General features: G+C 38.8%; 1 protein-coding gene across 3 annotated transcripts in view; it reads left to right on the top strand.

Annotated features, from left to right (window-relative positions):
* Kif13b (kinesin family member 13B) overlaps nucleotides 1–13,762 on the top strand; it is a 170,163-nt gene that overhangs the window by 64,402 nt on the left and 91,999 nt on the right. For all 3 annotated transcript variants that reach the window (XR_012441576.1, XM_074055244.1, XM_074055243.1), the window contains exons 8-12: nucleotides 1,694–1,828; nucleotides 4,335–4,447; nucleotides 5,487–5,598; nucleotides 11,775–11,987; nucleotides 13,246–13,356. Coding sequence is in view for 2 of the 3 variants with exons in the window: in XM_074055244.1 (XP_073911345.1) it covers nucleotides 1,694–1,828; nucleotides 4,335–4,447; nucleotides 5,487–5,598; nucleotides 11,775–11,987; nucleotides 13,246–13,356 (684 nt within the window). In the remaining variant the exon portion in view is untranslated. The remainder of the gene's footprint in view (nucleotides 1–1,693; nucleotides 1,829–4,334; nucleotides 4,448–5,486; nucleotides 5,599–11,774; nucleotides 11,988–13,245; nucleotides 13,357–13,762) is intronic.

Raw genomic sequence — 13,762 nt, 5'->3', positions numbered from 1 at the left:
AAGAAGTCTGGAGCTGGGCACTCCAGTAGTGGTATGGTGGCTTCAAGGTGTTAGGGACATAGTTAAACCACCCAACCTTACAGATAGATGCCATAATACCAGTGAGTGTTGTCTGAGTTCAAGAAGACTCTTAAGACTCTTCCGTTAAGGAGGGAATGGCCTGAATGGTCTAGTTCTCATTCAGTAAAACTTAATCACATGGCCAGGCTTAGCTGCTAGGGGCATCTGGGAAATGTGGTCTTTTAGCTGTGCCACAGTGTACTTAGTTAAAGCTAGGATTCCTTCACTGGGGAGAAGAGTAGACTGTATAGTATCTAGTAGACTAGATAGCTCTTTCATGCACATTATCTTTCTTCCTCATTAAAATCTTTATATGGTAGATGATTTTATTTTCATTCATTCATATATGTACGTACGTCCATATGTATGTATGTATATATGTATGTATGTATGTATGTATGATGTATTTATTGTGGTGCTGGGAACTAAACCCAGGGCCTTGGTCAAGGAAGCAAGCACACTACCATTGAACTACATTCTCCAGCCCAGGTGGATATTTTATAGGTCCGTGTTGTTACTAATGAAACTAAAATTCAGATTGACTAAGTGTTTTAGATCTTATAACATTTGTAAAAATGAAACTTTCGTGCTTTTTTTATTGTATTATGTTATTTCCATTTTAACAGTAATAGCAACCAAATAGAAAATCTGTGAAGAGACTTGATCTCTTGATGTTCTTATTTTTAAGATGTAGCAAGGTTGTTGGTAGTAGCATGCCTGGGTGAAGGGGTTACAAGTTATTTTTTGTGTGCTTATATAATGTAATTTGTTTTATGTTTTTATAATTAGAGATGCTAGGCTTTTTTTTAAATTTTATTATTTCTTTTTTTGGAGACACTGGAGTTTGAATTTGGGGACTTGCGATTGCTAGGCAAGTACTGTACCCCTTGCCATGGGTCTTGCCATGCACCTAGCCAGTCCTTTTGCTTTTTTTTTTTTTTTTTTAATTTTTTTTTATTTATATGTGCATACATTGTTTGGGCCATTTCTCCCCTCTACCCCCCACATCCCCTCTCTCTCCCCCCATCCCTTCCAGGCAGAATCTGTTCTGCTCTTATCTCTAATTTTGTTGAAGAGAAAGTATAAGCAATAATAAGTAAGACAAAGCATTTTTGCTAGTTGAGATAAGGATAGCTATACAGAGAGATTCCTAGCATTGCTTCCATGTACAAATGTGTTACATCCCAAGTTGATTCCCTTTTGCTTTTTTGAGACAGGGTTTCACTATATGTAGCCCAGGTTGGTCTTGATTTTGCCACCCTCTTGCCTTTGCCTCCTGAGTCTGGGATTGCAAGCATGCACCACCGTGCCCATTCAAATTTCTAAAGTAGATGAGTATTGGCATGGCATATTTGTCTATCTTGTATGACTCAAATGTATAGCTTCTAAACTTTTCTGAGTCAAAGCTGCCACTCTCTTCTGTACCTACAGAAAGTACTGTGTTTGAGATGAGCTTCAGAGATAGTATAACTACTGTATCCTATAGGGTTTAATTTTGATTGGAAAACAAAATGTAAACTACAAATGTGGCTGACTTATGTAACGAAACGTGTTGTATTTCATAAGTATTAGGGAGTTTTAATGTTCATTATATAGATGATGAGATGTGTGTCTGTGACCTGTTTCCACTTAGGATATTGAGTCTCTGATGTCTGAGGGTAACAAGTCTCGTACAGTTGCTGCAACCAACATGAATGAGGAGAGTAGCCGATCCCATGCGGTCTTCAAAATCACCCTCACACATACTCTCTATGATGTGAAGTCTGGGGTAGGTGTTCAGATGTTTAAGCTTTTGTTAGCTTCTAACAAAAAAAGTTTAAATATTAGATGAATTAAAGCTCCTTAGTTCCTTATGTATCAATTAGGACTCTGGACAAGAAGCAGAAGCCACTCTAGGTAAATAGACAGGGATTTAATGTAGGGAATGAGGTACTGCGGAGTTGTTGGAATAGCTGAGGAGAGGCTTCCAACCTGAATCTTAGGAATAATGCCCAGGAATGCACAGATCTGGCTCACTAGGATGGTGCCATCTTTGAAGATACCCTCAAATGGTTCAAGGTCCATTCCACAGCTGTGACCAGAAAGCAGGAATAAAGAAATTGCTCTGTTGATACACCTGCCTCTTACTACTCTGGAAGCTGGAGAATGCAGATTTCACCATCTGCTTGCCTGTAGAAAGGCCAAAGGGACTCTTCACTCACTTCTGCTTTTCAGCTCTTTAGCAGGAAGATCTGATTGACAGAACGTACTTCACATCCTGAGCTCTGGCTGCAAGCGAGTCTGAGAGACACAGGCCTTGGCTCCCCACCCTGTCCACCTAGAGGAAGGTAGAGCCAAAGTTATGCAGGCTGCTTCCCAGTCCAGCCACAGCAGCATGTGATGGTGCGGGTTTGCGCTGTTACTGTCTGCTCAAAGCCAGGAGTAGGAGTCACTTGCTTTGGGGAAATTGTGTTATATAGTAAGCCCACCTTATCTGTGGGTTTATTACATGCAGTTTTGACCAAGTACCATCAAAAATACTAAGAAAATCTAAAAATCAAAAGAAATGTCAAAAACAAAAATTTAAAATTCTCACGTATACATTACACATCTTAATGATGCAGAGACTTTCTGTCAGTCCTGTGTTATCATCAGTTATGTTTAAGTCATTGTGTGATCTTCTGAGTCTTTCCTGTCCTTAATAAAAAATATCTCTCCAAAAGCAAATGGTACCCAAAAAGCAAGGTGAAAGTTATGGTTATCCTCCCAAGCCAAAAAGGGCATGTGATATGCTGATTTTGAGTGATAGAGTCAACACTGTAGATTTGTTGAAAGGCAGCATGCCTTTAGCGGAAGTTGGTGGCACTATGGGAAAAATGAGTCAAGCATCCACAGTATTCGAGATAAAGAGCATAAATTGAGCTTTAATTTTCAGTGAGCAGCATTAATGTGCACAACAATAATTTCGGTGACAGTAAGTAGCCTACTCTATGTGGCTTCCAGTTACAGATTCTCAGAACCTATTATACATATGGTATAAGTACATTTGAGTAATTTTAAGTACTGAACTCTATGCATCTGAGCATTTGTGGTTTCTCCTCATTGATGGTGTCCGTGGAACCACATATTCATAGATACCAAGAGTGTACTGTAAAGTGACTAGTTTTTATAGAACAGTTTTTGAGATTTGGTTCGGAACCTTGTGAAGAATAATCTGAGTTAGAGAAGTGAATGCTTTGCCACATTGAGAACTTCTCTGTTGACCTGTGTATTTGTGTTTTCTCCCTTTAAATGAAGATTTACATAATTCATTATGGTGTCCATCTCTCAAGGGCACATCAGTTTCAAATATCAGAAATTAAAAGAATTGCCCTGGCAAAGTGTTCTATTTCACCAGGATTTTCATTTGCTGAAAACATATTTTTCTTTTTGTTTTTTTTCTTTCTTTTTTTAAATAGACCATTGCAGTAAGATTAGTATAACAACAAAAAGTTGTTTGTTTCTTATTTCCTCTTCAGCATAAAACAAAAAACATAGTGAAGACTTTTTTGTTAGCCAAAAGTATTTTTTATTTGGGGAACTGAATGTCCTTTTGTTAACAACATGTTTATTTTAAAGAAAAAAATATGTTTATATTTTAAAAGGAAAGTTTAAAAAATGATCCAGTCTATAAATTTTGGCATTGGTTTCCTATATTTCTTATTTTGTTGCTGAAGTACAAGCTATTACTTGTGTATGATAAAGAAAATATCTCTATAAAAAATGTCATAACTAGAAAAATGTGAGTATAGTACTGAAATTATAAAGGGGAATTCTTATATGTGAATAAGATGAAAAACTTCAAGAAGTATTTTGAGTTTTTGAGGTATTCTTCTATTGTATAAAGGATTAATGTTTTTTACATTAGTAAGAAAACTAGTAGCATTTTGCCTTAGGATTATGGGTAAATATTTATGAAAATTTAAGTACCGTTTCAAATCATATTAAGATTTATATCTTATAAGTATGTTTGTATTTTTCTTTGAAAATTTCATTGGTCTCCTTTTCAAAATGTCCCATTTTGGAGGCTCTGTTTTTCTTGAGGTCATTAACTTTCACTCACCTGAATTAGTAAAGGTATGTGAATCTACTCTTCGAAATTACACAGTTTTCTTACACTGTTTTATATAAAACAATGATTTTGCAAAAATAGCAAATAAATTTAATAAAGGATTGAGATAATAAGCCCACTTGGTAGAGACAACCTTCTTTCTGCATTCTTTAGCTGCTTATTGGTATGTATCAATGTTTTTCAGACATCTGGGGAGAAAGTGGGCAAACTGAGCCTAGTAGATTTAGCTGGCAGTGAACGAGCTACAAAAACTGGAGCTGCGGGCGATAGACTCAAGGAGGGCAGCAACATTAACAAGTAAGTTTTCTAGAAGCTCAGTCTTGATTTGCTTTATCAAGATAATAGCCAATGAGGGGAACATCTGTGGTTATTGAAATAAGATGATTATGGAACAATTAAGGCAATGATGAATAAATAATTTGGATTTTTTCTTATCATTTTCACTGGGCCTGAGCTCATGTTATGTTCTGTAGAGATGCTTGAGGGGGCTGAGGAGCACAGCCTCAGTCAAGTCAGGGATTCTCCACAAAAGCTCTATTGACATTTCAGGTTGGGTGATATTTTGGCTTGGGGGAAGGGAGCTGTGCATTTTAACATCATTCCTGGCATCTGCCCACTAGATGATGGTATATTTGTTGCCTCTCCCCCCACTCCTAATTTGACAACCTGGACTCTCTCTCTGTGGCTTGCTGTTCCCTGTGGGACACAGTCACTGTCTGCTTGAAAACCAGTGTGTCTAAGTTATAGAAGAGAACAATACTTGTCTTTGGGAGGGTAGCTGTTGTTGACCTTGGCCCATGTGTTGCTGTGTGAACAGATACCATGTGTACTGGCCATATTGGGCTGTTGTGTTTGTCCAAGTTTAAAAAGCTAGGCCCCATGAAGTAATATTTTGTCCACCAGTTCTTTGATAAAATTACATTTTCTTCCTCAGTGCATTTGTTCACATAGTGACTCACTAGTGAGCAATTGGAGATTATAGAACATAGTTATTGAATCATATAGAAGTAATTTTTCCCTTATGCTAATGTTTTATTCCTTATATTGTTTTGAGCTTCCTTCTTAAAAATATGTAGCATTTGTATCATTATTTTGACCTGAAATTTTATCTGGAAACATGAAAAAAGTTGAGTGAATCATTTTTATTGCTTGAGGGTAGTATTAGAAGGACAAGTGCTCTTTAGAGTTTGTGTTTTCAAACTGAACAGCAAAATGCTGACGCCAGTGCTGCTCACATACCGGTACAAGGGCATCTTCATTTTCTATCTTTGTGCTAAAATGTGACATTTGATATGCTCCATTTTTTGTAATTATTGTGGTTTGTTGCACCATGCAGGTCCCTCACAACCCTCGGTTTGGTTATCTCAGCCCTAGCAGATCAGAGTGCTGGCAAAAACAAAAACAAGTTTGTTCCGTATCGTGACTCAGTTCTCACGTGGCTGCTTAAAGTAAGTTTTTTGCCACCTTTTCCTGGCATACTTTTGGTGGTTGGCAAAAAGAAAGAATAAAGAGCAGGCTGTTAATCTCTTCCAGGTACCATTTCCTCCATCAGCCTCAAATTTATAGTTTCTAGTCTGTTTGGACAGTCACAATTTTCATGGACTGAGCAAGCAAGTTTCTTCTTAATAATTGCCATCCCTGTCCTCCAGAGCCTGCATGCAAGGGGTTGCTGGGCACACACTGAGTCACTCAATAAGAGTAGAGGCAGAAAAATTCCCAGTGGTAATGTGACAGCTGAGCAAGTCACAGACAAGTATTCACTATATGACACCCTCTGCTGGCTGCTCCATCCTTCTCACAGTTGCCTTTATTTGATAGCTTGGATCTTGTTTTCCATTCAATTTCACTCATGAGCATTTTAATTTGCATTTACCTTCTTAAAGATATTGCTAAAGAATACAGAGAGAAACACACGGGTACTCATTGATTAATTACTCAGTGTAAATGAGAGATAGCAAGAAAGTCAAACCTATACGAAGTGCTGTGAGGGGATGGGAAGAAACGGAGTCTCCTCGCTCTGGATGGCTCAAGTCTCCGGAAGGAGATAAGGTGTGCACACAGACTGTTAGCATGTGAGCTTGTGGTAGACCCTAGGACAGAGATGGTGCTTGCTTGTAACCAGTTTGGTGACAAAAAAGACTCTTTTTAGGCTTCCCCCCCAGGTCCCTTTTAGTCTTCATAGAGGAGATGAAGTGAAATGGACACGGACTGGTAATTAGAAGGTACAAGTTCTAGTGACAACTTTGTGGGAAGTGCAAGCCATGAACAAAATCTTCCACCTTTCTAAAACTCTTTTTTTTTTTCTATTTTTACAATGGAGAAATAATTTTATGTGTGGTGCTTAGTTTTGTGATGGCCCATTTTCTTATCATTAAAAATTTCCTGAACATCTGTTACTTGCTGTTAGGGGTTGAGAATCTAAAGATTACTGGAACACAGGCCACAGGAGCTTAGTGGAGAGCACCGTTGACCAAGCTGGACATCGTTAGAGAACAGCCTTTGCCTAGAGAAGCAGGGTTTTCTTCTGAATTCTACATGCTCTCAGTTCCAGTTCAATTTTTCACTTAAAACTCTGTACACCACTTAAGTATGCTTTGCCCAGTGAAAACAATCGGAGGGGGAAATACTGGGACTTACACTCAGGGCTTCATGCTTGCTAGGCAGGCACTCTATGAGTTGAGCCACTCCGCCAGGTGGGGTGAAAACGTTTTTACATAAATGTCCGTAAGATCTGCTTAAGTGTAATGCTAAAATTGGATACATTTGCCACTTGGAAAATCAGGTAGATTACTTCTGTTAGCCAAAATGCAGTAAAAGGAGAACTTTAAAACAAAAGGATAAAAAATGTTGATCATTTAAAAACCACTTGTAAGTGTGTATTACAAACACTTTCTGTCAAGGACTGTGTCAGTAGTTAACTTGGACATCTCACTTTTTTTCCAGAAGAAATCTTGGTAAGATATTTACTTCTTCCTTAAACTTTCCACAGAAACATTTCTGGATTATACATGCCTATTCTCTTAATGTGCCTCATTTAAAAGACAGACTATTCCTTGTCTTTGTTTAGTGTTGCTATTATGGTTTATTTAAAACAACATGATGTGAAATCTCTTTTATTACTGTAGTTGACAGTAGTTAAATGTCCCAGATAATTACCCAGTGGCCACCCCCTACGTTGGAGGCCTGTTGTACCTGTTTCAGGAGAATCAGGTGTCATGCAGTGCTTGCAGATATCATCTCACTGACCTCTCAGGAGGTCAGAGGCGGCAGAGGGCACAGAACTCAGAGTTGGCAGGATTGAGAAGGGGAATCCAGGGCTGAGCTCACTGCCCATCTGTTTGTGGCCGTGCTATGCTCTTCTTACCAAAGGTTGCTTTTCATTAGAAGAAGACCCACCCTGACTTTACCATTCTTTGATAGAAAATAATGAAAATGCTGTTCATAATTCTTGAAGAATGAAACAAAAACATCTTTAAAAAAAACTTCACTTTAATGGGGTATGGTGGTGCACGTCTGTAATTCCAGAGGCTGAGGCATGGGAGATCATGAGTTCAAGGCCAACCTGGTCTACACAGCAAAACCCTGATCCTTCCCCCCCCCAAAAAAAAGTATAAATAAGTAAACTTTCTGTATTGCCTCTTTTGTTAATTTAGGTACTAATTGCAACTTCCATATGTTGATTCCCATGCTCAATTTTTGTCATTATTTTTCCTTAAAAACTTTATGAACTTTTTAATATAATGTTTAACTTTACTGAGATCATAAGTAGGGGTATTTGAGAGAACATGTTCCAGAGCTTAAACAGTTTTCCCATGGGGCCCTCTAGGTCCATGGACTCAAACCTCATTCACCTTTGAAGTGGGTTGTGGTAGGTCCCTTTACCTTTTCCTTCTTAATTTTTTTTATTTTTATTTTCTTGTGGCACTGGAGTTTGAACTCAGGGCCTCATCCTTATAGCCCTCCTTCTTTAATTCTTAGTCTAACTCTCCTTGATCCTTCTTCAGCATGGGGGGTGTGATTGATTCTCCTATTATATTCTCATATTATAACTTCCATTGAACTCAAAATTGCTCATTTTTTTAGGATTTGCAATTTCTTTTTATAGTTTGTTCTTGAATTTCATTTGCATAATAACTGTGTTGTGCACTTGATATTTGCAGCCTTCTAAATGTGGACCTCTTAACATCAAATATGGTAATGAATGACCAGATAATTAATACCTTTTGAGTTAACCCCCTTTTTTCATTCTTACTGCCACTTCCCTAGTAAAAGCCAGCCACTTTGATCTTTGCCTAGATGACAGATACTTCCCATGAGCTTTTTCAGTTCAATCCCTTCTCCACAGGTAGCTTGCAACATCTTTCTAAACTAATCCTCTTGCTCTTAAATCTCTGCAGTAGCCATCCCTGAGCCCTTAGGATGAAGTCCAAACTCTTTAGTGAGTGTGACTTCAAGGCCCTTCATAGTCAGACGCCATTTCCATCCTTTTACTTCCTGGTGTTATAAATTCTAGCTATGTGAAGAGAGCTGTCTTACTACTAGGGCTTCACTCATATTCTGGTTGGAACATTCTTTTCCTTTCTTCTATCTCTCTTCCTTCTCCCCTCTTGCCTAGTGTTTATTTACCTTTAGGTCTCAAATATCACTGCTCTGGGAGTGGCCTTCTGCTCTTTTCTCTCCCAGAGCCTATTGTATTTATCCATGTCACTTCTTATGTAATACTTGCCTCTCCCACTAGATGGGACCCCATGAAGAGTTGAATAATAATTTCAGCTCTGCTCTGAATGAGCATTCTGACCTTTGGTAAGTCTGTCAGTCTTCCTGGGACACAATTTCTCATCTGTAAAATGAATTAATTTGAGTAGATGACTTCAGAGTTTTTCATCTTTAAAAAATTCTGATTTCCAAAAAAAAGTCTGACTTCCCAAAATTAAGTTTCTTTCCAATGTCCATTTAATTTGCATGTGCTGCATTTAAAACAAAGCTTCTCTGATTTGCCTAAACAAAGAGTAAACAAGAAGCTATATGTTTTCTCCTTGAATGAATGCCAGTTCTTTTTTTGCTATTTCCTTCTTATTAATGGCACAAGGCTACTTTTTAATGTAAGTACATGGGCTTTTAAAATATCAAGCAACTGTGCTTTTTCAGGTTTTCTTTTCTCGGCATAAGTTGATGCACAGTATATACACTTTTCTCCTCTGATAGTTACTTGCTGTGCATGAGACTGACAATGTGGCTGACAGTGTGCAGTAGTCTCTGAAGGGTTGCATGGTGGTACTGGTGAGCTGAATTGCAGTGGGGATTTACTTCCTGTGATTATTTTATATCACATCTGAACCTCATTGATGTTCATGATGTTTTTCTGGAAGTTACCAAACCAGGGCACCAGCAATGTGAGGTCAGTGCCTAGAAGTGAAAGGTGAAACAAGCAGCTATGACTTTTACTTCCTAAAGTTCAGATTAGTTACCGTTCTTGCCTTTTCATTATACCAAAATATGTTTTCTTCAACAGAATAATCTATGTTTTCTTTGAAAATCAAATTTTTAGTAGTGGATGAATAAGCAGATGTATTTCTTTGACTATATTGAACTGTTACTTTGGGAATTATTTTGCTTCTGACACTAGGAAAAAAATTATTTGGAAAGGTGTCAGGTCATCTGACTTAAACTGAACTTTCTTTGCCTTACCAAGAATGTATTGTGGGTAGCTGGGGAGGAGTAGAAATCCTAATAAGAATTGCAGGTAGACTGCATCTGGGATGGAATGTTGTTCAGTTTACTAGTTCTGGATTGTTAGGCAGAGCAAACCTTTCTCTCACTGGTGGAGTGGGGGTACTAATAATCAGCTTCACGAAAGGCAGAGGACTAAGGGTGTGCAGAGACAATATGTAAACCACAGATGGCTGAAACAAAATGGACATTTATTGACGTTGGAAAAACCTTGTTATCTTCAAAAGTAAGAATTTTTTTAAGTTAATGTTGCCCCAAAGTAGAGTTAGCTGTCTTGTGACCTAACACTCCTGATGGAGTATTCTTCTTAATCTTGAGACTCTGTAATTCTGTGACATTTTATTAGTGAAAGAGTGTGTGGACTCTTATTTTCTTTTTGATTGGAATGGTATATTAGAATGTGAGTAGTTAACTATTGCTCTATAACAGATTCCTCCCAAAGCTTACTAGCAGGGGACAAAAAATTGTTTATTGCGTCAGTTTCTGTAGGTCAGGTTTACCTAAATGGCTGTGGCTCTGAGTTTCTGTAATCCAGATGTCAGCTGAGGCTGTGTCAGCTGAGGCTTGATGCCTTGAAGAAGTCTGCCTATGGGATTGTGGACAGGCTCCAGAAGATCTGCTTCCAGACTCACTCCCGTGGGCCTGCCTTTTCAGAGGCCTACCACCCCTAATGGCAGCTGGTTCCACAGAGGAAGAGAAAACACCCAAGACAGAGACCACTCCCTTCTTTAACTCTAATCTCAGAAGTGACATGCCCTCATTTGTGCCACATTAGAGGCCAGTCAGCTAGTCCTGGCCACACTCTGGGAAGGGGATGATAGTAGGTTATGAAGACCAGGATGTGGGGGCTGGTTGGGGCCATCCTAGATGCAGTCTACCGCAAGTAGATTATATTCAGCCTTTTTTTTCATGGCTGAAGTGGAGTGATGTCCCAAATCTGGTCTTATATTACTGAATTCTATCTTGTCCTTTTTTTTGGGGGAGGAGATAGTGCTGGGGATCAAACCCAGGGCCTCATGCATGCTAAGCAAGTGTGCCACAGAGCCACATTGCCATCTCTTGTTATTTTTAATATTCTCATTTATTGGAAGCCAGTTTTAAAGCCCACTTTGCTGGACTTAGCAGTTTCAGCATAATGAAGATGAGTATCTTATTCAGTACCCTGGAATGAACTGTGGAAGCTATTGTGAAGAACATGAAACCTGTTCTAGTAGAAGTGCTAGCAGAAGGAAGAAAGTAAAGTTCTTCTAACATGCCTTTCGTTTTGAAGACTGTTAATTGTACCTTATGCTTTAAAAGCCTTGCAGGGTTCTTGGTAGCTTGTACCAGAAACTTGCTGAGCCGTTGTGTAGGCTTTACAGAAGTGTTGTAGAGGAGGGTGCAGGTGATCCCTACTGTCGCATGTTAGATAATACAACGGGGCTGGAATATGATGCCATGTAGAGCACTTGCCTAGCATGCGAGAGGCCTGGGGTTTAGTCCTCAGCATTGCAAAGAGAAAAGAAATACTACTGAGCTTGTTCAGTTCTGCTAAGGAAGACTTTGTAGGCATTGAGAAGTCCTTTTTATTTTGAGTGGTCTGCTCACTGGTGGTGTCATGTTGCTTATTAAGTAGCAAATCAGCTTAGCATTATTTTTACTAAGCTAAAATCAATATAGTCTTCATTGGATTTTCCTGTCCTTTCTCTAAAATCAAAGCTTCCTTTTCTAGAAGACTAGTTTAGCAGAGAAAAAGTATCCTAGGCTTGAGTCAGGTTACCTGCCTGTGAGCCCCAGCCTGGTCGTTAAATATGTGTGGGGCCTTGAGAACTTACTTCACCTTTCTGACTTCAGCTTTCTCATGGGATGTCTTCTTCCAACTCTGAAACAGCCTTTCACTGTTTATTCCCTACAGGATAGTCTAGGGGGCAATAGCAAGACTGCCATGGTGGCCACAGTGAGCCCAGCGGCTGACAACTATGATGAGACACTCTCCACTCTTCGGTACGCGGATCGTGCAAAGCACATTGTTAACCATGCTGTGGTGAATGAGGATCCAAATGCCCGCATCATCCGTGACCTCCGGGAGGAGGTTGAGAAGCTCCGCGAGCAGCTGACCAAGGCAGAGGTAGGAGGTGCAGCTGCGCATCTAGGATGATCCTGTCAAGTGAGAATGTGAATTTTCTTCCCCTTGGTCTTAAGTGAGGAGTACTCTCCTAAGAATTTTAAGATTTCTTATGGGAAGAGAAATTTGAGCTGAGTAAGAAAGGAAGGTTGTCAGAGTTGAAATCTAGCGAATTTTTTACAGGTATTAAAAAGGGTTGGATAAAGGGTGGAATAAAGGAAATAAAGAGAATGTTTCTCTTTCCATTTTCATCTAGGTTGCTGCCATGAAAAAAGGCAGAGTAGAGTAAGGGGGAGAAAGAGAGAGAGGCACTGGGAGGAAAGTGTGTAGTTTAATTTCATTGCAGAAAATGAGAGTCATCATGGGCTAATTGCCAGTGGAGCAATCAAGTATTTCTTTTTCTCTCATTTGTTAACCTGTTGAGGTCACAGCAGAGGTCTTCCTCACCTTAATAATCCAGCCTTTTCATATTGTGGGTTAATTATGTTTGTAGAAAAATAACACTATCTTATAACAGAAGTACCCATGTATTTTAGTGGTACTATATTTCAGTTGTCTTCTCTACATTGTCTAACATGAAGCTTATGTTCTGTTACTAGTTTTGCAAACCTAGTGAACCTGGTTATAGTCCTAACCTATGAGATTGGACCCTAGAGCACTAGCCCTCTTCTTCCTCAGAAGTTGTTTTTCTGGTAGTAAATCAGTAAAATACATGGTTAAGACAGTTATCTTGATCATGTTTTTACCAGTTGAATTTTATTCTGTTTTCCAGGAGTAACTTTACCATTCATCAGAAACTTTGGAATTTTGTTTCTGTCTTCTGGTATTAATAACACCATGCAGTTTGTAACATGCACACATACACGCTTTATATTCTTGAATAAAGTGATGAAGTTATCAGTAGGTACTAGACTGAGTCATATGTCTAAGTCTATACATAACTTACTGGAATTTAAAATGATATGTCCTTAATAAATAGCTTTACATGTTTATCTCCTTAAATATAACGAGATCTTCACAGTAGGTTGGAGGAAAGGGAAAAATTAAGTCTTCCTTCCAAATGTAACTTAGATGATTTGTGCTCCTTGTAGAGAAGGTGCTAGGGTCAGTGATGGCCCACCATCATGTTTTAGGTACATGGAGACCTCAGTATGCTGTACATCTGAGAGGAGGCAGATGGTCACCTTTGTCCATTTAGAGTTGGCTCACTCATTTTCTAGGGCATTGTCCAGATTTCATGAAGTGAACATTTTGCTTTCAGGCAATGAAATCTCCAGAGCTAAAAGACCGGCTGGAAGAATCTGAGAAACTAATTCAGGAAATGACCGTGACCTGGGAGGAGAAATTAAGGAAAACCGAAGAGATTGCTCAGGTCCGTGTTTCCTGGGTGATCAAGAGAGTTCCGTGCCACAGCAGTTTGCAGTGGGACTCACATGGCACTTTGAGACCCTTTGAATTTTAGTTTTGTTGCTGGCAAATCCAGCACCATGAATAGGAGTCCAGATCCATGCTTCACAAAATCATTTTGAAAGATAAAGATGGTATAATTCCAATCATTTATTTGCTATGTAAGAAATGATTTTTTAGTGTCAGTAATCTTAATTTTTTTTTACATTGAAATAACTACTGTTAGCCGCTGGTTCCCTTGCCCATTTTTGTTTTAAGAGTTTTGTAAACTTGTAAGAACTTGCCTAATTCACAAAATCACTAGTAGTAGATGTTAGGTTATGAGTCCCTTACCGCCATAGGACAACTCAGTAAAAGTAACATGAAAGACC

Source organism: Castor canadensis, chromosome 14, assembly GCF_047511655.1.
Source record: "Castor canadensis chromosome 14, mCasCan1.hap1v2, whole genome shotgun sequence".
NCBI classification, from domain to species: Eukaryota; Metazoa; Chordata; class Mammalia; order Rodentia; family Castoridae; genus Castor; species Castor canadensis.
This window is presented reverse-complemented; position numbering and strand designations above follow the sequence as displayed.